Raw genomic sequence first — 22,988 nt, forward strand, 5'->3', positions numbered from 1 at the left:
TGTTTAATTATGCCTAAGAAAGGTTAAAAGTTATCTTGACATTCTGCGTACATACCGATAAATCTATTAAAAGATTCACGTCCAAGGGATATCTAAGGTTATCACAGAAAAATCCCCATTTCTTTGCGCAGCAATTAAAAGCGGACTAAATTCCTGGTGTAAATTTAAATTAAATGCAAAAATGAAATTAGCTTTTTTATGTGTTTTGTTATATATTTTACTTTGTGCAGTTGCAGACTCTGCAATAATAGTGCCACAGTCAAACTCGTCAACTTTAAAACCAAAAACAACAACAACGCTAGAAAATACTGCTAAACTCCAGTGGAAAGCAAAAACAAATTTTACGGTGACTACAAAGTACCTATTTCGTGTAAAGTGTGTCGAAGGTGCAGTGCTCAACGATGTAACTAAAGAATGTAGTGTTCCATTTAACGTTTAGGGTTAAGTAACAAGTGTCCCTAAAGACAACGAAATACAAATGAAAATGAAATTCGTTTTTTTATGTGTATTATTACACATTTTACTTTGTACACTTGTAAACTCTGCAACAACAGTGTTAAACACAAACCCTTCAAATTTAAAACCTGAAACATCAAGAACTGTAGAAAGTACTACTGAACTCCAGTGGACCAAAAAAGAATCATTTACGCTGGCCCCGAAGAACATAGTTCGTGCAAATTGTGTTCAAGGTTACGTTTACAACGAATTAGAAGGGAAATGTGTCCCTATATTTAACCTGACGATAAGTATTAACAAACAGTTTTAGTAAAGATAGTGAAGTAGTCATTCTTCTCCGTGAAGATGAAGTCCTTGTTGTGTGTAGTTATTTGTGTGTGTCTTCTGCAAGTAACCCTTGTAGAATCTGGTGCAATCATTGAAAAAATCAAAAGCGGCGCTTCAAAAGTGAAACAAGGCGTTCACTGCGGGTTCCACAAAGCTAAAAGCGTGTTTGTTGAACACGAACACATAAAGGATCCTTGCGATTTCAGTAGCCACAAGCTTAACGGTAAGTTGTTGGTGTTTTTGATGAGGTGAATTATTTTTTGGTTTTATGACAGTCGAGGCTCCTGAGATTGACATAAGAGGACAAGAAAAATATGTGACGAATGCACTAGGGGATTGGTGAATCATTTAATCTGGATCACTGTTTGCCAGGACAACGTAGACAATAAGGTTACTTCGTCTTTGTACAAATGATAAAATCGTTCAAATAAAACATTGTAGTTAATGTTAAAGGTTATCATTGAATTTTTTCTGCGTCCCTGTGTTCTTGCTGCGGTGAAATTTTGAGTGGGAAACCTGAAATTCAACAACAACGGATTTTTTACAAATTAGAGATTGACATGTGGAATTTTGGGGTAATTTTGTGTTTTCAATTTTTTTTATTTATTGTTTGTGTTAACGTTAATGCTGAGGAAGTTATTACCACTGAGACAGCGGTCGTAACCACTGAGACAGCGGTCGCAACCACTATAGAAATTTCCGACTCTCCAGAAAGTTTTGATGACAGCTCAGCAGAGCAAACCACTTTGAGAGCAGGTAAATATTACGAAATTTTTCTATAAAAAGTTGGCACTTTTATTTTAGCTACACCGCAATATGCAATATTCAGAATCTTGTGTCCGAAAGGACAATTGAATGTAAACAATAAATGCACAATACCGTTTAAATAACAACTGTAAATAAAGATATTTATACAACTCAAAATTCTTTAATTCAGTAAGAATAAAATCCATTATTTATTATTAGTTTGTGATTACAGGTAAGTTGCAATCCACACTTGGTGTCAACAAAGCAAGACACGAGTGTGCTGTTTTCTAATGAATCAGTGTTGGCAACAATGTTTACTAGTTTGTAAAGGTCAACAGCAAACGAGATTATGTTTCTCCGAAACCACAAAATATCTTCTCTCACTACAAAAGTTCGAGAAGATCAGTGAATACACGAAGAAATGTTTACGATTTCAAAAATTTTACAGCTGTTGTGTCTTTTCTTAGCACTTCTTCTATTGTTTGAAGGATGCAAAGGTGGCACGATTAAAAACCAAACCGAGAAAGTCAATGTAACTGGAAGTAAGTATTTTTCTGTGGCCTTGATTTCTTTTACAAATTTTACCTTTCCTTTTAGTTACGATAGGAAACAGACATTTATTTGACGTTGTGCCTTGCCAGCAGTCACACGTTAAGGTTGACAATGAATGCGTTGAAGTTTGGACTGACGACGATGAGGACTAAATATCCAAACAAGTAAATAATATCGGTTTCTTGTTTTCGATCTCTACACATTTTCCAAACGAGTAGAATAAGTAGGTGAACACTTTTATTTTAATGCAATATGTAAGAAAAGTAAGAGAAATGTGGTGAAATGTTTATTTAAATGATAACTTTAAATAAAATTATTTATGTAACTGAAACTTCGGCAGTCTTGTCATTTGTTTTACGCCTTTTCATACCTAAATTGTTAATTGAAGAAGAAGATCCTTGCTCACTATTATCTTGCAATTAAAAGTAAGTTACAACGAGAGATACATCTAGTGTTAACAGAGCAAGACAGAAGTTTGTTAATGAATCAGTGTTGGTAACAATGTTTACTGATTTTTAAAGGTCAACAAAAAGTGCGATTATGTTTCTCCGAAACGACAAAATATCTTCTTTTACTACAAAAGTTCGAGAAGATTAATGAACACGAAGAAATGTTTGCGATTATAAAAATTTTTCAGTTATTTTGTATTTTCCTCGCACTTTTTCTATTGTTTGAAGAGTGCAAAAGTGGCACAATTAAAAATCAAACCGCAAAAGTAAATACAACCCGAGGTAAGTATTGTTTTGTGGCTTTCATTTTTTTTAATTCTACCTTTTGTTTTTAATACGATAGTAAACTTACGTTTCTTCAAAGCTTTTGTTGTGCCTTGCCAGCAGCCGTACATTATGATTGAAAACAAATGTGTTGATACTTGGATTGACGAGGATGAAGAATAAATAAATAAATAACATCCGTTTTGTATGCCTATTTTAATTTACTTGAGAATTTTGAAGCGCTTGTTTTATTCCCGGCCCTTCCGAAGTAATCATCTTGTTTTCCCTCTCTACACATTTTCCAAACAAGTAGAACAAGTAGTGTGGATTCAGGTGTGTTTATAGATAAAATCACATCAAGTTTGTTTGAAGCTAAACAAGGCGTTAGATGTGGTTTACAGAGGATCTGAGGAAACATACCAAAACATCATCAACATCAACAAATTGATTTCTGTTTTGTACTTAAAAGGGTAGGTGGATGTTCAGTGACTTCAGCACAGACGTCACTTAATCAACTGATATCGTTAATTAGTTAATAAATAATAAACAAAGTAGTTTTTCCAGAAAATTTCTAAACACTTTCGCAACACTGATAAGTTCGACGGTCATTTGTATCACTAACAGTTCACGTTTCGTATTCGAGTTTAATATCGTCATGCACTTATTTTTACTTTTTTTGTTTGTCGGCGTGAGTTGTTTTCCAAATAATTCCGTGAAGGAGATATTATGCAGTTCTTGTCAGGCCGACAATAAAAATTTAGACGTTATCTATTTTCCCGATCAAACTGAAAGCAGCGTTGGAGGTTAGTTGTACTTTGTTGTATGTATTGTTCTCTAATTTTGTATCGCAGGCAAAGAAACGAAAAATCAGAGTGATATTTTAGTTCACGAGAGACACATTGTGAGAATGCGGGGAAACTGCAACCCCGGAGAAAGAGTGGACAGAGCTGGACGATGCAGAGAATCTTATAAATAATAAATTAGTGCAAAGAAATAGAATACAAATTATTTTAAAACTGTTACCAGTTGTTTAATTGGAATTACCTAATTATCATTATCTACTTAAAGCATTTTTAACACGGAACAAGAAAAAATACAACTTATAAACATTTGAACTAACTACTTAAGTCTAACTCTGAAAATCCAGTTTTAGAGTTCGATTTCATCTCTTAGCATAGCAATGAAACTATCTGCGTATTTCTTATTTTCATATTTAACTGTTTTTCATACAGTTTTTGTGAAGTCGGGTACCATTTTTGACGTTACTAACACTCGACAAAAAATCGGATGCGGCGTTCAAAAATTCGGGAGTGTTATAGAAGACAACTGTGGAAACAACGGGGACCAACAAAACAATACAGTTGAATCACATGAGGAAAGACAGGAAAAGCGTAAGTTTTTATATTTGGGGTACTTAGAAGTAAAGATATTTTTGTAGATGTAGTGGATGAAGTGCCACAATCCAGTAAAGTTGACACACCTAATGAGAACTTTGAGGAAGAGAGTATTTTTTTATTTATGTGCTATTTAAAACAAAAACTGTAAATAAGTTGTTTGTTGTAGGCGAAGAAGCTCATTCAACAAAAACGGTAGATGAAAAGATCACCGAAAAATCAAAATCTGAAACTCATACTGTTCTTAGTGAAAGACATATTTTTGTTGCACGCCCGAATTGTCCTAAAGGTGAAAAACCAGATGGAGCGGGTGGTTGCAGGCAGGAGTATTGAGTTCTTTTTTATTTAGTACTAAAATACAGAATTTAATTTTTTATTACAAAAATAAAAAATGAAGTTATTACATCTCAATTAATCTTTGCAGAATTTTCTACAAGACAAATTGTAAGCAAAACTTATAGTCGAGAGGTTTTTAGTTGACAATAAAACTGTTTGGTTTAAAAATTCTTTTTTCATACCTAAATTGTAATTAAGTGAGAAGAAGATTATTATTTTGCAATTAAAAGTAAGTTACAACAGATACATTTAGTGTTAACAGAGCAAGACGGTTTGTTAAAGTTCCTTATGAATCAGTGTTGGTAACAATGTTTACCGGTTTTTAAAAGTTAACAACAAGTGAGATTATGTTTCTCCGAAAAGACAAAATATCGTTACGTTTATCAGTGAATAAAATCGACGTAATAACATAATTCCGGCACAACTTGACTGTGCTCTCGTGGACTCGATTGACTGAATAGTCCTCATTCCCGAAGGTGGCCTCTATTTAAACGCATACTTCCTTCTAAATGTCCGGCGATCGGGATCTTTGTCGGTTGCCGCTCACGACTTGCGCTTCCAGGCTTATTTCTAGCGATCCGCCGCTCGGTCGCTGTCATTGACGATGAGTACAGACCAAAAAGTTTTCGATGGCCTATAGGCGTCGTACGGAGGCGGCGTATGGGTTTATTTCGTAACAATATCTTCTCTTATTTTAAAATTTCGGGAAGGTTAATGAATACACGGCAAGTTCTTTTTGTTGTGATAGGAAAAACATGAATGTCTAAATATTTTCACAACACTTTGATAAGTTCGACCGCTCATTTATTTGTATCATGTTTCGTGTTCAAGTTTAATATCGTCATGAATTTATTTCTACTTTTTTTGTTTGTCAGCGTGAGTTGTTTTCCAAATAAATAATTCCATGAAGGAGATCTTGTCAGACCGACAATAAAAATTTGGATGTTACTTATCTTTCAGATCAAACTGAAATCAGCGGTTTGTTGTATGTGTTGTTCTCTAATTTTGTATCGCAGGCAAAGAAACGAAAAATCAAAGTGATGTTTTAGTTCTGAGAATGCGAGAAAACTGCAAGCCCGGAGAAAGAATGGACAGAGTTGGACGATGCAGAAAAATATATAAATAATAAATTATCGCAAAGAGATCGAATAAAAATTATTTTAAAGCTATTACCAACTGTTTAATTGGAACTACCTAATTATCATTATCTGCTGAAAGCATTTTTAACACGAAACGACAAACAAATCCAGCTGATAAACTTTTGATCAAGTCATGTACATGTAACTCTAAAAATCCAGTTTAGAGTTCGATTTCATCACTTAGCACAACAATGAAACTATCTGTGTTTTTCTTACTTTCATATTTAACTGTTTTTCATGCAGTTTCTGTGGAGTCGGGTGTCATTTTTGACAAAATAAAATCTGGCGTTAGTAACACTCGAAAATCGATCGGATGCGGTATTCAAAAATTTGGGGGTGTTATAGGACACAACAGTGTTAACTGTGGGAACAACGGAGACGAACAAAGCAATACAGTTGAATCACATGAAGAAACAGAGGAGAAACGTAAGTTTTTATATTTGAGGTAATCAGAAATAAATATATTTAATTTGTAGATGTAGTGGATCAAACTACAAAGGCTAATAAGGTGGAGGAAAAGAAAACGACTGAAGTGCCACAATCCAGTAAAGTGGATACACATGATGAGAATGTCGAGGAAAAGAGTAATTTTTGTTTATTTGGTAGTTAAAACAAAAAGTGTAAATACGTTGTTCGTTGTAGGCGAAGAAACTCATTCAACGAAAGCGGTAGATGAAAAGACCACAGAAAAATCAAAACCTGAAGTTGTTACTGTTTCTGATGGAAGAAGGCTTATTGGTGCACGCCCGAATTGTCCTGAAGGTGAAAAACCAGATGGAGCGGGTGGTTGCAGGCAAGAGTACTGAGTTCCTTTTTATTTTGTTTTTATTTTAAAGGGTAAATATATCGTTATCAGAAAACAAATTTTAAACAAGGAAAAATTCTACATAATAATTACTTAATTAAATAAATACTTGTAAATTGTGATTATTATTTGACCACAAAAGTTACGTTTTTGTTATCATCATGCGTAGGCTTACGATAATAAATAAAGTTTATGTAATAAAATATTTCTTGTTTAAACAACTTAATACAGTTCTAATGCGAATTTAATCCTTGGAAAATTTTACTAAAATACAGAATTTAATTTTTTATTACATCTTTTTTTAGTGCAACCAGACACTGACATAAGGTTTAATAAAAATATACACTAATAATAAAAGTTTTTTAATGAAGGTGGGTATAGAGAGTCTGAAAACATACTATTAGTCCAAAAAATACTGAATTTAGATGTTTGTTATTACCATTGCTGCTGAGCTGGCTGTTGTTGCGGCTGTCCTAATATATTGCCAAGAAGTCCTCCGACTACACCTCCAAGTAGACCTCCAGTCACATTGTCCAAGGTTTCACCAACCCCGCCAAGAATCCCACCGAGATCACCAGCTGGTTTTGATTTGACTTCGTTTATGGTGAAAACGAATAGGAAAATACAGAAAAGCACAGTAACGAACTTCATGGTGTCGGTACGTGGATACAAGATGGATTCTTCGAATCTTCTGCTCAAATCAGGCGGAAGGAGATCTTTTTATACATCAAGAAGGATTAGTGCTGTTTTATAGTTAGTTAAATATTTTGAACTAATGACAAATTGTTACCGAGGTTGTCCTTATGGATTATATCTTCCTTTAAGTTTTATATTGTTGACAATAAGTGTAAACAAATAGTCACTGAACAGTCAGATTTAAGGACGATGGTGTTAGCAATAGTTTGTTTAGGAAATAAATCTTTTTGTAAATAACATTCTTCAGATACAAATTAGCAAAGCAATAAATTCTCAATGAGTTGTTCGCTAAACTTTTGTCTTGTCGCATTTACTTACTAAATATAATACGGAAACTTTATATTTTGTATTTACTTATTTTTGGAAGTGTGATAAGAATATGTTTTTGAAACTTATTACATACATTTTTGAAACTTATTACATACAAGATTTTTTAAATTTGTATTTAGTGTTTTTAATATTTATATATTCATTTTAGGATTATAGAAATTAGAACTCTGTTGTTAAAAAATATCAAAAATGATACCAAGCTGTTTGATCAAAATATGTGGAAGAATTTGAATGATTTTTTCTCCCCAAACCAGAGGAGACAACTAAAATTCTTAATTAAGCTTTTTTTATTATTATTAAATATAGGCGATCGCAACGTTAGAGTATTCTCAAATTTTCGAAAAAATGCAGATATTAAGGAGGCACGGTCGCTTCTGTGCTACTGAGACCTGATTAGAGTATGGAATGGGATTTGTATGTATATATTTTTTTGAGAAAATTTGTATGTCTAGGGGAAAACCTAAAGCAGATTCATATACCAGCAGCATAGATATAAATTATTTATTTAAATAATTTTAATGTAGAAACTTTCCAGATGACATCATCAAATTGTTACAATTCTTCCTTAGCTTGAGGTTGAATACGTGTAGGTCTGGGTTTTTTTATTATTCATAATTAATCAGTTTTTGACTTTGTTATTATTTTTTAATGTTATGGGCATTTAGGTATTTTAATACAGAAATATATGTGTTTATATTTTTATTAATGTTAACAGTGATATTTATTTTACACATCGCTTAAATTTATATAATCTACATTATGTACAAAATATGAAATGCAGAAGCCAGGAACAAAAATTCGTGGGTTGAAGTTGAAAAAGAGTCTGAAAATGGATAGTTAGAACCATATAATGGATACATGTATTTAAAATTTTCACCATTATTGTTGTGTCGATGGCTGCGTTTCTTGTGCTTGATTTCCAGTTGTGCTGCCTATAAGCCCCCCCACCACCCCACCAAGGACACCAGCTACCCCATCAATAGTGTCTCCGAGATCGCTAAGAAGGTCTCCAAGTTCAATTGATCTGGAATGTACTTGATTTATTCCTAAAGTACATACAAAGAGTACTAAAAGAACAGCAGCTACTTTCATGTTCGCGGTTGGCAACTAAATGATTAATCTTACACGTAATTTGGAAGGAGTTCCTTTTATATATTCAGAAAGAGGAACTTCGTAATATGTGACTATTTTTTTCATATAAATAACAATAATTTCGTATTATCAACAGTAAAGTTGTCCTTTGGGATTAATATTAAAGGAATCTTTTATTTTATAATCATCAGCAAGGACAAATTAAGGCATGGATTTAGCCAAACAGGACAAACATGTTTGCTGTAGTATCGGGGATTAAGTTCTAATTAGTTCGTAAGTTTATGTGTGAATGTGGACAACGTAACCATAATGATACATGAAGAGAGCCCTGCTAGATTTATTATTATCTATATTGCAGCTTCCATTGAATTTACTTCACAAAAGTTTAAAAATTATTTTATATTTTTAGTTAATTTAAATTTTTGTATTAAATATAGTGGCGAAATATGTGTTTTCTGTGACAGCTTTGTGTATAGCTTTTCATTTAACAAATCTTTTGTTAAGGCCAAGACCTTCAGTATATTTTTTAAGCAATTTCGTAACTAAAATTTCGTACACATTGCCTTGATGTTAAGATTTTAATCCCCATTTTTCTTTGATATAAAAGGGAGCGAAATAAATTTTGCTAGTTCCACATTTTATATTCCACAGAGTGTAAGTTCAAATGTTGCAGTTTTTAGTATAAAATTCATTTTTTTTTTAACTTTTGTCTAACTAAGGGCGGCATTAACTTAGGTTAATAGTGAATGTGTGCACATTAACAGTACGAAATGGGTTGTCCAAAGGAGCTAAAAAGATTTTCAACTATAAAAATAGTGAGAAGAAATAACACGTCATAAAAATGGAAGTAATTTATTATTCTTAGGTATGGGTTGAGAAATTTTATTTTTTAAAGACAAAATGTCGTCTGAAATGATTAAGTCAGGTAGAAACTTAAAGAAAAATCTAGTTGTTCTATTTGAGATATTTATTTATTGAAAAGTGGAGAAAAACAGATTGCATTACAAATTAGATACAAAAATAGAACTCCATGCAGGTGTATTTTAATCTCGCGGGAGTTGTGGTTCTGTAACAATATTCAAAATTAGAACGTCAGTTAATTTCTTAAAACCTTGTTTGACTTACCAACTACTGCTGGTCAGTTGTGTCCTTTGGCGAACACGATCCTTCTATCAACTTGCCATCTGGATCTACAAGACACACCAGATCTCCAACAATAACACTTGTTGCATCGCCAATACCATTGACGACGTCACCAATACCATTGACTACATCGTCAATAAGTCCTGGCCTTGCTTGAACTACGCACAAATAGGCGAAAATCAGGACTACTGCCAGTTTCATGTTTGGTAGGTAAATTGTGAAAACACTAGTAGAGAATGACACTTTGTCTGTCCGAAGTGAGGAATTGGTGGTCTTTTTATACAGGTGTGATACGGGAGATTAACGGACTTTTACAACTCACCAAACATTTTTTATTGTTTTAAACAATACCTATTGTTAAAAGTAGTTTTTTCAGTATTAATATTTGGAATTTTTTTAGTTTGTATTTAATTAATTAATTGCTAATATTAGACGCAGAAAAATTTGGTTATTAGTTTGCGCAATAATACGAAAATTTGTGAATTTATAGGTTTCTGTTCATTTAACAGGGTTTTGATAAAAACTTCGTTAATCGTTTCTAAAATAAGAAAAACACAACTCTAATACTTCAACTAAAAACTGAAAGATCATTAAAATTTTTTTCCTAGTTACTCCTGACTAGAAACAATTTAAAATGTGGTGAAAACGCCACAAATAAAGAGAAAAGTAAGAAAATTTTAATAAAAAAACACCACAGATTCAACAAAAATTTCCGTCAACAAATTTTCAACTCATCGTCAGCGTCATGACTTTAATATTTTGTTTATATTTTGTGAGTGTTTTTGGCAGTACAATGGCTTTTTATTTTGTTTATTTACCTATAAACTTCAGACAAACTTGTTTCCTAGTTGTTTTTAGTGAAATCAGTTTAAATCTTTTAATTCATCATTTACAACATTTACATTTTTTATCACATTATTTTATACTATTGTTAAGTCATAAACCAACAAAATCACGCGTGCCGTCAACAACCGTGCAAAATATTTTTTATTTGACCAAACAGCACACAGAATAGAAAATATTTTTGTTTACTGCCAGAACTTAAAATGTGCGTCAAAATTTTGAATATAAAACGGGGAGCTGCCTTTCGGTGATCAAACACATTCAAGTGGTGACTAAAGTAACCCGAAAGTATTCACAATGAAGTTCGCAGTTGCGGTCTTGTGCTTGTGCCTCTACAGTGTTGTCGAGTCTCAGCCAGCAGGGAGAGGACTTATTGGTGATATAATCAACGGTGTTGGTGATATAACTGGAGATCTAGGCAACGCAGCGGGAGATGTGATTGGTGATCTTGGCGATATTGCTGATGGTGTGGTCGATGGGATAGGTGATGTTGTAAATGGTGTTGCCTGTGGAACACTTGATCTAACCAACGGGTTGCTTCAGCAAGATGGACCTTGCAAAGATAATGGTGGAAGCAGTGGGAGTACTGATGGTAATAACTACCATAATTTAGGGAATGTTTTCAAAAATTCATTTCTATTTTTGCAGATAATGATGAGGCAACTACCGCTGATGTAACAGAAGTTTGATCTGGTTTTATATTAATGTAGATTGAATGTAAATAAAATTATTTATTGTTTTTTTTACTTTAGTAACTTTTTCCGATTTCATATTCGGCAAACTCCAAGTTTTTAAGAGATTGTGTTAATGGGTTTTTAACTGGTACACAGTGTCACAATTTCTTTAGGTAATTCACCTAAGCGAGAATAACGGTTATTAGTGGATGAATGTAGTGACGACGCTGCTAAAAATACTCTCACTGATGAGTGCTTGTTGGTTACTGGAAGTGATAACAACAATCTACTCAACATTTTAACAAACACCTACATATTCACGAATAGTGTCGCCATATAGTGATCAAAAGTGAGGTCTGACCCAGTTTGAAACATTTAACCAGTTACACAGTGATCAAAAAGAAGACAATTAATAACTGACACATCAATGCATAAATTGATTATTACCATATTGCTTCTTTTAATTAGTGCGATTTGGGGTTTTCCCAACCTTGAAGGGGATTTTTTAAATCCAGACGAGTTTGCTGAAATGCAAAAAAGAGCAACTACGAAAGCACCTGATGATGGTAAGGTAAAAGAAATTTGTTTACGCGATATTAAGTACGTTGATTTTTACAGCTACTGTGGAAACCAGATATTTAGGTAAAGTGAAATGTAAGGCCCCGTTACGAAGAATAAATGGTGTATGCACCAACATGTGGGGCTAAAGTAAGCACAAGTTAGGTAAATAAATACGAAAAGTAGACACGAGTAGAGATGGATGTCCCGATTGTGAACTGTGCTGACCTCTGTTTTAAAAAGGATGTTTTGATACAAGATATCTGTAACAGTAAACAGTATTATTAAATTATATGTTGAAACTTCAGTCAGGAAAAAAATACAATATTTTTTTGAATCACTTAGTATGTAGGAAAAATAGACTTCAATGAAAACAGTGTGATATATTCAATATTTTATAAACGTTTGTACACATACTTGCATCGATATTTTCATATACTTACTTAGGTATTTTAAAATATTTATTTATTTTAAATTAATGTTTTTCATTAATAAATAATAATAGTAATAATGACTTTTTGACTTTAAGTGTTTTCACTTGATTTAGCAGGAGAGTGTTTAATTATGAAGACTTCTTACAGAAACGCACATAAGTCACATGAGTTTTTTATTTTGATTCAGTAATAAAAATTCTATTCAGTGTTATCAACTGGTTAGAAAAAAAAAGTTAAAACTCAAAAAAACTGGTACTGGATTAGTACTCATAAAATTGATAACAAGGTTTCTATCGCGACAAGGACTGATCTGAACGAAGATTTGTAATTTAATTTTTGAGCTTTATATACATCTCTAAACTTTAAAAAAGGTGAAGGTTCACCTTATTTAAAAAATTGTAATACTGTTAGCAACTTTGATAATAAATTCCTGAGATCAGCATCTGTAATGATATATTGATAGAGTTGAATATTTAAAAAAATGATAACAAAAAGTTACGTCGTTGTGATAATTTCTATAAATTGCAAACATCACTCCATGCATAATACTTTCACGGAAGTCTTCTCAATTCGAAAACATATTTAGTCTACTTACTATTTTTAAAATCAAATACAGTTCGTTAGTCCCCGATAAGCTGTTTTAAGTGCGCTACACTTTTTTATACAAAGAATTTTTGCTAAAGGTTACTTCGGTCACGATAAGTAATTCAAATTTAAATCAGTTGTTGAAGCCAGCAGTGTCTCAAGAAAATTTAAAGAACACAGAGCCAAAATGAGCAGCTCTAGCTATTTAACCCTCCTTGTTTTGGCAAGTTTAATAATTTCTAGCTTCGCTAGATACATGAACTACGGCCAGTACCCCGGCGGTGGCCAGGGCTACGGTACTTTTCAGTCGCAGTCTTTTGGTGGCCCTTACGGCTCTCGCCAAAGATACCCTATGCCGTACAACTACAATAGTCGAAGCGGATATCAGTATGGAGGAGGTGCTGAAGGACAGCGCTTTCTCGGTTCAGGACTTCCAGCTTTTGGTAACACCGAAATGACTGGGGGTATGGGTTCAAGTTTCCAAGGTGCTGGAGGAATGATGCCCATGGAACCGATGGGGATGATGGGAGGAGGCATGGGTATGATGAACATGGACTGCAACCCACCGCTGAGGATGATGAACAACATGTGCATGCCCATGTTCTAACCAGATTAAGTCTAGCTGTAATTTTTATTATAATATCTAGTATAACTTGTGTAAAGATATATTGAAATCTGTCATCAGTGAAACTGTGATTTACATACGTATATCTATTTTTCATAGCTATAATTTGTATTAAAAAAGCGTTAAATAAAATTATTTAACTGAAATTTCTTATTTTCCTACGAATAGATTATCAAGTTATATTTTTTTACACCCTGTATATGTCACTTTTTTTATCCTAATGTACACTTGAGTGTGATGCAATATTTAACTGCTTTCTATCTATTTATAAACTTTCCTACGACTTTGTTCGACTAATAAATTTTTAAATTTTTTTGACATATCAAGAACACTACTGATATAACGAAATTTAGGACAGGTTACTCCGGTCACCGAGACCGATAGTCCAAATCTCTTCCTGCTATCAACAGTCATTCCACGAAAGTAAAAGTACAAAGACGCAGAATGAGTATCGGTACAAATCTGATAACTCTATTTTTCGCAAGCTGCTTTGTTTGTTGTTTTTCGCAGTACGTACAGTACCCTTACAATTATGGCTACCCTGTGAGCACAGGCTATGGTTACGGATCGCCATGTCAGTCGCCTTGTGGTAGTGTTCAACCCAGTTCTCGTTGTCCGTATTTACCATGCTACCAACAGTCTCAACAGTATCCCCAGTACTACCCCTACGCGAACAGTTACAACTACAACGGCAACAGTAACCGAAGAGTTGTCAATCCTTACTCTTACTTGTATCCAGGAAGGTATTCGACGTCTTCAAATCAGTACGGGAACATTCCTGTGGAAATCATTGACGATGTAAGTGCTGGTACACAGAAGGTGGGGAAGTTACCACCAGTGGGTAAAGTTGATCCATATGCCAACATACCAGTGGAGATTATTGATGACGACAGGTCTGCAGATTACTGGAGAAATATTCCAACACTGCCAAAAGTGACACAGTCATCGAGCAGTAATTACTCGGCTAGTCAAGGTGGATTTACAAGTAATAGTACCTCGTACCATAAACCTGTGAGGGCCGTTATTACAAGAACATTCCAACCACTTAAAAAGAATCCCATTATTAACTTCAATTTTGTGAATGGAGAAGTTAGTGAAAATAAACCGGAGAACGAAGGAGAAGAAGTAGTAGTAACGACGACTGAACAAGATGGAACTACCGAAGAAAATGAAGATGTGTCAGCTGTTACAGAGTGGTTGCTAAAACACTAAAAATGCATAACTTTTTCTTTGTATGTAACGGTTGTTAATAAAGATATATTTCTGTGAGTTGTTTTTTGTATAATTTTAACAGAGGTTAAAGAGCGAGGTTGTAAGAAGCTAAATAATCAGACTTAAAACGGATAAGGCAGTTGAAGGAAAGACATTACTTCGTTGGTTGAGCGATTATTATTAGAATGATTTTTAGCTTGTTGTGTTTCTCTCTTTTTTTAAGTGCATTGGTCGAATCTTTTCCGACAATATGTCCTGAAGGGCAAGAACGAACTCATGATGGTCATTGTGTAGAGCCATTTCATCTACGAATTACACCAAATAAGTAAGTTTAGAAAAAATTACAAAGTAGGGTTTACAATAATTACATGTATATATATTTTTGCAACAGCAGGCGGAATTCTGCTACTACTAAAGGATGCCCAAATGGATGGTTATTATCACGTAATGGATCCTGTATACAGGAATTTAATAAAGATGTGAATACCTCACCAATTCCTGATGTGGTGGTGACGACACCGTCGGAATGGCAACGGAAAACGTAAGGTCATCTATTGAATAAAAAAGAAACATTTTTTATGTCAATGAAAAGCACACATTTTGAAAGTCGATTTGCCAAGCTGTGTTTGATTTGCAATTATATATATATATTTTTTTGGGAACAGAAACCTGAGTTGCATACCACCTCGGCAGTTTATGGATCTTCCAACAGGATGCGCAGATGGATATGGACTAAGCCATACTGGAGATTGTAAAAAAAAATTCAACATAGGGTTCAATATTTCATCACTTCCTGAAGTAACCGTCACGTTACCTCCTTGTCAACCGAATCAAACGTAAGAGCGCCCATGTACTAAAATTGACCACTTCTTCAGAGCAATGAAAATATATAATTTTGAAAATATTCACACTCGCCATAATTCAAGAGAACACGTTGCAGTGGTCACTAATCAATCACGTGTCAATATAGTGACTCAAGTTTAAAAATTATTGATAACGAAAGCAAGCCAAGTTAAACAGTACTGACATACAAGTATACTAATGTCACGTTTTTTCAAGTGTAATATAATGTAAGTTTGAAAATATTTTATTTGTAGAATACCGCTACACTTGTTTCGATACACAGTGTCTTCTTCAAGCAGACGTCGAACATAAATTCACCAAAATGAAATATTTTTAAACTTAAACTGTATTGCCAAATTTATGTAAAATATAGTCAGGTCAGCGGCAAAAACTTTGAAATAACATAAGCCATTAGCGTTTTTTAGCACGTGTTTTAAATTTGTTCTATTTCCTCTTTAATTGTTAATAATTAAAATATTATTTATCAGGAACGTGACTCCACTTCCTACATCCACACATGGCTACAGAACTTTCGATAGGACGACCAGACGCCCATATATGATTAAGTAAGAAATACGATTTATTTGTAATTTTGTTGACCAAAAATTACTTGTTTGATTAGTAGAGCTTTTAATACTGCCATTATTAAAAACATTAACAACATTATTAACAATAATTTTTTTTGAATATATTTTTTGAATATATTAATTGTGGTGACCAGATTTGAATCAAAATTTCGAGCTGAAAAACATTAGCAGCAGCGCGAAATGTGTTTTGTTTGGGATAAGCTGGGGACAGTCCACAATATAAACTCTTCAACTTAATGGTTTTAAGTGACCAGTCACTTGGATAAAGGCATCATTTAACATAATGTAAATTCTTTGTTTGAATCGTTGATAAAGTGTGGCATAATTTAACATCAGGTAAATTCTTTGTTCTGGCAGCGGCTATGATGACAGAGTATTTTTAACCGAGCGCATGTTTGAACTGTAAAATCTCGTTGAAAAATTAACAACATTGTGGGTCAAGTGGGACGGGCATTTTATTGTTGTTTATTACTCTTTTTAAAACTTTAGCACTTGTTCAGTTGTAGTTTAATACTGGAGTTATAGAAATTGAACATTTAAATGGAATTGAGGTAAATAACACAGATACACGTGGCAAAAGCAAAGTGCGCGGCTCCTGGTCGAGCTGGCGGTCGCGCCATTTGCACAAAAGACGCAGACCAAGGGTAGATGTCAAGGAAGCGGTCGAGATGACGTGACGCTCGCCGCTTGCCCTAATAGCCGGGATTTCCTACCACGAGTTTGCGTCCGTAACGGCCTGTTTCCGTGAAGCACGTTTCTGGGTAATAGAGTGGTGCTGGGTGGCATGTGCTTGCCGATAGAATATAATCACCGTCGTGGAGGAAGAACAGCCACAACCAGGAGCCCCAAATTCCTCTCGTGCTCCAACGCCGCCTATGGGTAATTTTGCTGTGCTCTAGAATAAAATTGATATAGTTCGATCGCCACACTCTTATAGCGCTCTGGTGCCGCTGTCGCTGTCCGTAATAACTTGTGTAGTTGCATCCAGTTACTTTAATCAGATTTTTCTTTGTTTTTTTAAATTTGTGATTTTCAAATATTTGCATTGATTCAGAACGTTTAATTTGATTTCAGTCAAAGTTAGGTATTTTTTTTTGTAGCTGAGCATTAAGAGGTGTCTTCAACCGGCACAACTTAGTCGCAGCTTTTTTCTCTTTTTTTTTTTGTCACCACTTGCATTTGAACGCAATCCGCCACAAAAAAAAAACACACAGCCAAGGCCAAATTTTTGAATTTTTAAATTTTTCGTGGGCTTTCAATTGTTTTTTTTCACATGTCAATTTACTGCGGGATGTTTGGGTTATCGTTATCACATAGGTATACCGTAAAAGTACACTTTTACCACTTAAACATCTGCGACAGATAATTATTTCGTGAAATGATGACTGGAATTAATAAGTACCGACTTAGATTAGAAATAGCATAAAAGTAGATAAAAGACAATAAATAACTGCTGTGTATACGTAGATGAGTAAAATAAAATTACAAAGTTTGATATGTCTGCAGTTTAAAGTTTGCAGTTTTTATTGAAAAGATTTGTTAGTTTACTATTTTTAATATTTTTCTTTTTTAGTCCAATTGGCCATACGAAATCTACAAGTGCTCCAGTAAGAAGACATAATTGAGAGGATCCATTCTTAATAAGAAGAAAATTTCTGAAGTCTGTGGGTACCATAACTGTAAAAATATAGCTAATTTTGAAGCAAAAGTTGTTCAATTATGACTTGATGAATTTTTATATATTTTTGTATTTTGTTAGTCCTTGTACGTAATCTTATTTCTTTAATTTAAAAAAAAATGTAAATGTAATTTCTTGTCCACTCACAAAGACTGAAAGTTTGACCAAAAATAAAAAGAAAAATCCAAGGAAATCTTATAAATCTGGTTCATAGTATAAAAAAAATGGTTAAAATGAGTTCAATTGACTGAGAATTGGTGCCAAATTGTAGATCATTTAGTCAAAAAACGTGAAAAATGGGTTTACAATTTTCATTTATATGCACCGATTGTTAATATGGATGCCTTCCAAAGAGATGTTTTCTCTTGATAATTTTAGCAGAGGTTAAAGGGCGAGGTTGTAAGAACTTAAATAATCAGACTTAAAACTTGATAAGCAGTTGAATACAAATCATTACTTCGTTTGTTGTGCAGTTATTATTATAATGATTTTTAATTTATTGTGTTTCTCCCTTTTTGTATTTACATTACCATACATTACTCTCGGAAGAGTAGTATGTCCTAAAGGAGAAGTAATTGGTAATGATGGACAGTGTATAGAGCTATATCGCCTGTATTTAAATCTAACGGAGTAAGTATAGAAGAAACAAGTCGATTTACTATCGTCTGCCAATTCTGAGTCATCAAGTTCCCGTTGTCTTTTTGATAGAAGAAAAAATAGCTTTACTGTAGACATACTTCACAATGTTTACAAAAAATCAAGGCCAACTTGATGACTTTTTCAACTGAACACCCGATATGTTTGGTTTACAATTACATATATAATTTTTTTGGAACAGTGGTCACAATACCAGGCTCAGGCACGCTTTTGATACTCCAAAAGGATGCCCGTTTGGAGAGGAATTAGGACATGATGGAACGTGTAAAAAACCGTTTAAGTTAAAATTCAATACTTCCGAAATTCCTAACGAAACCGTGACGGCTTCTCCTTCACAACGGAATCAGCAAATGTAATAACCAAAAATTTTCCTCTGCATGTTATAAGTTCTAATTGTTTATTTTATGTTGTCCAAGAATTAGTTATTAATAATTTATAACGATGATTTATTAGGCAATTGACTCCCAGTCCTAAAGAAAATTCAGCTGAAGAGGAACATAGCGTCAGACCTCTCTCTAGAACTCTTTACTACATTAACAGGTATGGCAGCGACTACGCAAACTGCGCTTGGAACTTGGTCGCGAACAATAGCCAGTGTGGGAGAGACCCTCCGACAAGGACAGAAACAGTGGCCCATTCAGTACTAGTCACTTGTGTAAAGTGTTCCGAGAAAGTGGTTGGCCCGGTGTTTCTGTCTTTGTCGCACAAAATGGCTATCTTTCCCGACCAACTGTGAGCGGTTTGCTGGATCACTTTAGCTATAGCACACCGTGGTTAATAGTTATGGACCTCCGTGTCAGTCGTCCTGTGGTAGTGTTCAATGCACTTCTTGTTGCCAGTATTTACCATGCTACCAACAGTCCCAGTACCCATCGTACTATCCCTACGTGTACAACTACAACTACAACAGCAACAGTAACAACAGAAGAATTGTTAATTCTTACCGGTATCCAGGAAGGTACTGGACGTTTTTAAGTCAGTATGGGAACATTCCTGTTGACATCATTGATGACGTAGATATTGATACACAGAAGGTGGGGAACTTACCACTAGTGGGTAAAACTGACCCATATGCCAACGTACCAGTAGAAATTATTGATGATGACAGTTATGCGGATTTCTTAAGAAATATTCCAAAACTGCCAAAAGTGACACCGTCATCGACCAGTCATTAGACTGTTAGGGTGGATACTACGACGGAAAAAGATGAAAGAGTCGTAACTATAGAAGAAGCTGAAGATGTGACAAGTATCAAAAGTTGTTCTTTAAAAAAATGTATGTATAATTTTTTCTTTATATGTAATGGTTGTTAATAAAGATGCTTTCCAGTGAGTTGTTTTTTGGATAATTTTGACAGAGGTTAAAGAGCAAGGTTGTAAGAACAAAAAACAGTCGGTCTTAAAACGTGATAAAGCAGTTGAAGATATTACGTCGTTTGATGGGCAATTATTATTACAATGATTTTTATTAGTTTGTTGTGGTGAAATTTGGCAGAGGTTATTAAAGAAAAAAAATTGGTCTAAAGAGTTTAGACAGTACTTCCCTCGCTGTCGGAAACTTGACGACTGCATGCCTATTGTGTTTTTTTCTCATTACATTTTTGTAGTGGGAATTTAAAAAAAAATTGTGATGACGTCATCAACATTTTTGCAAGGACACGTATATCAGTTGGGATAGATGTAGTGTAATACTAAGAATAAAATTATTGTATTCCCAAATTTTCGGGAAAATGAATTGGGTCGTTTTGAATATTGATTTGTTATAATCAATAAAATAACGAAACAATTTACTCACGTATACGACGTCGGTGTGTAATATGTAGAGAGCGGATTTCTGTCCGGTTAGGCAAGGCCAAACTCGGTACGGCTCGTACGGGATGCGAATTCATTGCAGTTACGGACTGCACTTCGTTTATTTGAGATTAGAATAACGCTGTTTCGTTGCACTCTGCTGTTAATTCCCGCTCTCATTTACTTAGCCGTTTGATTAATAAATCGTTAATTATATTTATGAAATTAGTACTGATTACATTCAGTGATTATCTATCACCCGCTACTGAGTCCCGGCGATCCAGCGCGTCCCCACCTATAATCGTGACGTAGCCCGACAGAAATCCGCTGTCTAGTAATATCAGTGTAATATGAGAGGCAACTGAAAATCGTTTATGTATAAACATTCTTAATTTAAGATGACAAGCGTAACAGCATACGTGAGAGTCAAACAGAGAAACTGTAAACAACACGACCATCGGTTTTATTGCTTCGACTTCCGCTTATTATACAAAACATTAGGTTTTATTTTAATTCTTGACGGTGAAATTCACAATTGGTTGATTATAAACATGTCTATTTCGCATTCGCGGAACCAAGTTACCGCATAAAACAAATGCAGGTCTGTAATGTTAAAGTCGATGTAAATAAGCGTGCTACCCTTATGTTTCAACCGAGTTTTTCCTTTAACAAATTTTGTGTCTACCAAATTGGGTTGGTTGGGGTGTAGTACTAATAATAAGTGTTGCCTTTAATTTAATCAATAAAATAAATTGACTTCATTAATTTTTTTGAACCACCTCTTAAGAAAATCTAAAAAATATGAATGGAATGATAAATCACAAGTACAAACTCATCATATTTTTTGCATTTTAGATAGGATTTATTCAGCAAAATTTAAGGGTGACGTCATCAATTTTTTTAGGAGGGATGAACAAATACATTTTGAACAAAAGTTTACCATGCTTATAATAACTTTAAAATATTCCCAAGATTTCAAAGCATTCGGTTTTGTAATTCCTGATTAAATCGATTAAATAAATTCACGCCTTCATTAATTTTTTTGAGTCACCCTGCATATGCAAATCCAAAAATATGAATGGAATGATAAATCACAAGTACAGACTCATCATATTTTGTACATTTTAGATACGATTTATTCGGCAAACTTTTGAGCTGACGTCATCAGTTTTTTGTAGAAGATAACCAAATATATTTTGACTAAAAATTATTATGCTCTTTATAACCTTAAAACATCTGCAAGATTTCAAAGCATTCGGTTTTGTAGTTCCTGATTAAATCAATAAAATAAATTTACGCATTCATTAATTTTTTTGAGTCACCCTGTATATGCAAATCGAAAAAATTTGAATGGAATGATAAATCACAAGAAGAGACTCACCATATTTTGTACATTTTAGATAGGATTTATTCAGCAAAATTTTGTGGTGACGTCATAAATTTTTTAGGGGGGACGACCAAATACATTTTGATCAAAAATTTACCATGCTTATGATAATTTTAAAATATCTTCAAGATTTCGAAGCATTCGGTTTTGTAGTTCCTGAGTAAATCAGTAAAATAAATTTACGCTTTCATTTATTTTCGTCAATCACCCTGTATATGCAAATCCAAAAAATATGAATGGAGTGATAGATCACAAGTACAGACTGATCATATTTTGTACATTTTAGATATGATTTATTCGGCAAATTTTCGAGCTGACGTCATCAAGTTTTTGGAGGGGATAAGCAAATATATTTTGACTAAAGATTTATTATGCTCTTTATAACCTTAAAACATCTGCAAGATGTCAGAGCATTCCGTTTTGTAGTTCCTGATTAAATCAATAAAATATATTTAAGCATTCATTAATTTTTTTGAGTCACTCTGTATATGCAAATCCAAAAAATATGAATGGAGTGATAAATGACAAGTACAGACTCATCATATTTTGTACATTTTAGATATGATTTATTCGGCAAACTTTCGAGCTGACGTCATCAAGTTTTTGGAGGGGATAAGCAAATATTTTTTGACTAAAGATTTATGATGCTCTTTATAGCCTTAAAACATCTGCAACATTTAAAAGCATTCTGGTTAGCAGATTAAAAATTAAATTTCAAAATGTTGTTTTATAATTTTGATTTTTTTTCCAAAAATCTGGACGTTTCGGGTGAAAAGTCGATTCAGAGTTGTAAACTACATGTGTAGGACTATGTTATTTTATACAATTGAAAACCCATTTACTATGTACAATTTTGAAGTGACGTCATCGCATTAGTGGTGGGGATGATTAGACAAATTTTGGTTAGTGTTTTACCATCTACATGATATTCTTAATATAAGTACAAAATTTCACAACAATCGGTCGAGTACTTTCGGAGATTATCTGTCTAATAAAAATCCGGGACGGCGGACGGACAGACGGACAGACGGACAGACGGACAGACGGACAGACGGACAGACGGACAGACGGACAGACGGACAGACGGACAGACGGACAGACAGACGGAAATGGGAGACCTATTTCTTCGTCTTCTAGGGGTCATGAAAGATCGAGAAAACGTAAAAGTAGAGAGTCGGCCGACGGACTCAATTACAATACTTCCTTTGCTTACGCTCGGGAAGTAAAAATAGTTAAAATGAGTTCAATCGACTGAGCATTGGTGCCAAATTGTAGATCATCTAGTCAAAAAACGTGAAAGATGGGTTTACAATTTTCATTTATATGTAGCGATTGTTAATATGGATGCCTTCCAAAGAGATGTTTTCTCTTGATAATTTTAGCAG

At 33.9% G+C, this 22,988-nt stretch overlaps 5 protein-coding genes and 3 long non-coding RNA genes across 11 annotated transcripts; 6 read left to right on the top strand and 2 right to left on the bottom strand.

The window, feature by feature from the left end:
- The first annotated feature begins 128 nt into the window (after positions 1–128).
- Positions 129–2,413, top strand: LOC135127241 (uncharacterized). Of its 2 annotated transcripts, none has more exons than XR_010280183.1 (5): positions 129–1,006; positions 1,059–1,173; positions 1,225–1,539; positions 1,588–2,072; positions 2,128–2,413. It is a non-coding gene; the product is annotated as an uncharacterized LOC135127241 (long non-coding RNA). The 2 variants fall into 2 exon arrangements; XR_010280184.1 differs by having other exon boundaries at positions 1,237–1,539.
- An 83-nt stretch (positions 2,414–2,496) lies between these two features.
- On the top strand, positions 2,497–3,817 carry LOC135127220 (uncharacterized). Of its 2 annotated transcripts, none has more exons than XR_010280179.1 (4): positions 2,497–2,813; positions 2,875–3,265; positions 3,351–3,598; positions 3,647–3,817. XR_010280179.1 is itself a non-coding variant. In XM_064053622.1 (4 exons), the coding sequence occupies exons 1-4, from the start codon at positions 3,003–3,005 to the stop codon at positions 3,769–3,771; spliced, it is 573 nt and encodes a 190-aa protein (XP_063909692.1). In that variant the 3' UTR covers positions 3,772–3,817. The 2 variants fall into 2 exon arrangements, 1 of the variants encoding a protein (XP_063909692.1); XM_064053622.1 differs by lacking the exon at positions 2,497–2,813 and having other exon boundaries at positions 3,003–3,113; positions 3,168–3,265; positions 3,360–3,598.
- Positions 3,818–3,955: 138 nt separating this feature from the next.
- Positions 3,956–4,648, top strand: LOC135127236 (uncharacterized). The gene is made up of 3 exons (XM_064053648.1): positions 3,956–4,186; positions 4,234–4,299; positions 4,359–4,648. The coding sequence occupies exons 1-3, from the start codon at positions 3,976–3,978 to the stop codon at positions 4,520–4,522; spliced, it is 441 nt and encodes a 146-aa protein (XP_063909718.1). The 5' UTR covers positions 3,956–3,975; the 3' UTR covers positions 4,523–4,648.
- A 1,144-nt stretch (positions 4,649–5,792) lies between these two features.
- On the top strand, positions 5,793–6,610 carry LOC135127226 (uncharacterized). The gene is made up of 3 exons (XM_064053639.1): positions 5,793–6,090; positions 6,141–6,248; positions 6,307–6,610. Exons 1-3 carry the CDS (start codon positions 5,856–5,858, stop codon positions 6,468–6,470), a joined length of 507 nt encoding a protein of 168 aa, XP_063909709.1. The 5' UTR covers positions 5,793–5,855; the 3' UTR covers positions 6,471–6,610.
- A 131-nt stretch (positions 6,611–6,741) lies between these two features.
- LOC135127248 (uncharacterized) lies at positions 6,742–7,294 on the bottom strand. The gene is made up of 2 exons (XR_010280185.1): positions 6,909–7,294; positions 6,742–6,855 (listed from the first exon to the last, which is right to left on the bottom strand). It is a non-coding gene; the product is annotated as an uncharacterized LOC135127248 (long non-coding RNA).
- Positions 7,295–8,179: 885 nt separating this feature from the next.
- LOC135143024 (uncharacterized) lies at positions 8,180–8,720 on the bottom strand. Its single transcript, XR_010282667.1, has 2 exons — positions 8,373–8,720; positions 8,180–8,318 (listed from the first exon to the last, which is right to left on the bottom strand). It is a non-coding gene; the product is annotated as an uncharacterized LOC135143024 (long non-coding RNA).
- Positions 8,721–10,818: 2,098 nt separating this feature from the next.
- LOC135127252 (uncharacterized) lies at positions 10,819–11,312 on the top strand. Its single transcript, XM_064053683.1, has 2 exons — positions 10,819–11,165; positions 11,222–11,312. The coding sequence occupies exons 1-2, from the start codon at positions 10,871–10,873 to the stop codon at positions 11,260–11,262; spliced, it is 336 nt and encodes a 111-aa protein (XP_063909753.1). The 5' UTR covers positions 10,819–10,870; the 3' UTR covers positions 11,263–11,312.
- A 3,456-nt stretch (positions 11,313–14,768) lies between these two features.
- Positions 14,769–19,758, top strand: LOC135127260 (uncharacterized). Of its 2 annotated transcripts, none has more exons than XM_064053705.1 (8): positions 14,769–14,986; positions 15,056–15,202; positions 15,327–15,497; positions 15,993–16,070; positions 17,665–18,399; positions 18,608–18,778; positions 18,880–18,966; positions 19,208–19,758. In XM_064053705.1, the coding sequence occupies exons 5-8, from the start codon at positions 18,254–18,256 to the stop codon at positions 19,599–19,601; spliced, it is 798 nt and encodes a 265-aa protein (XP_063909775.1). In that variant the 5' UTR covers positions 14,769–14,986; positions 15,056–15,202; positions 15,327–15,497; positions 15,993–16,070; positions 17,665–18,253; the 3' UTR covers positions 19,602–19,758. The 2 variants fall into 2 exon arrangements, with proteins under 2 accessions (XP_063909775.1, XP_063909765.1); XM_064053695.1 differs by having other exon boundaries at positions 14,770–14,986; positions 15,053–15,202.
- The last annotated feature ends 3,230 nt before the right edge of the window (positions 19,759–22,988 follow it).

This window comes from Zophobas morio, unplaced genomic scaffold (assembly GCF_036711695.1).
Source record: "Zophobas morio isolate AGI-343-1 ecotype UQ-CSIRO unplaced genomic scaffold, CSIRO_AGI_Zmor_V1 ptg000002l, whole genome shotgun sequence".
Lineage (NCBI taxonomy): Eukaryota > Metazoa > Arthropoda > Insecta > Coleoptera > Tenebrionidae > Zophobas > Zophobas morio.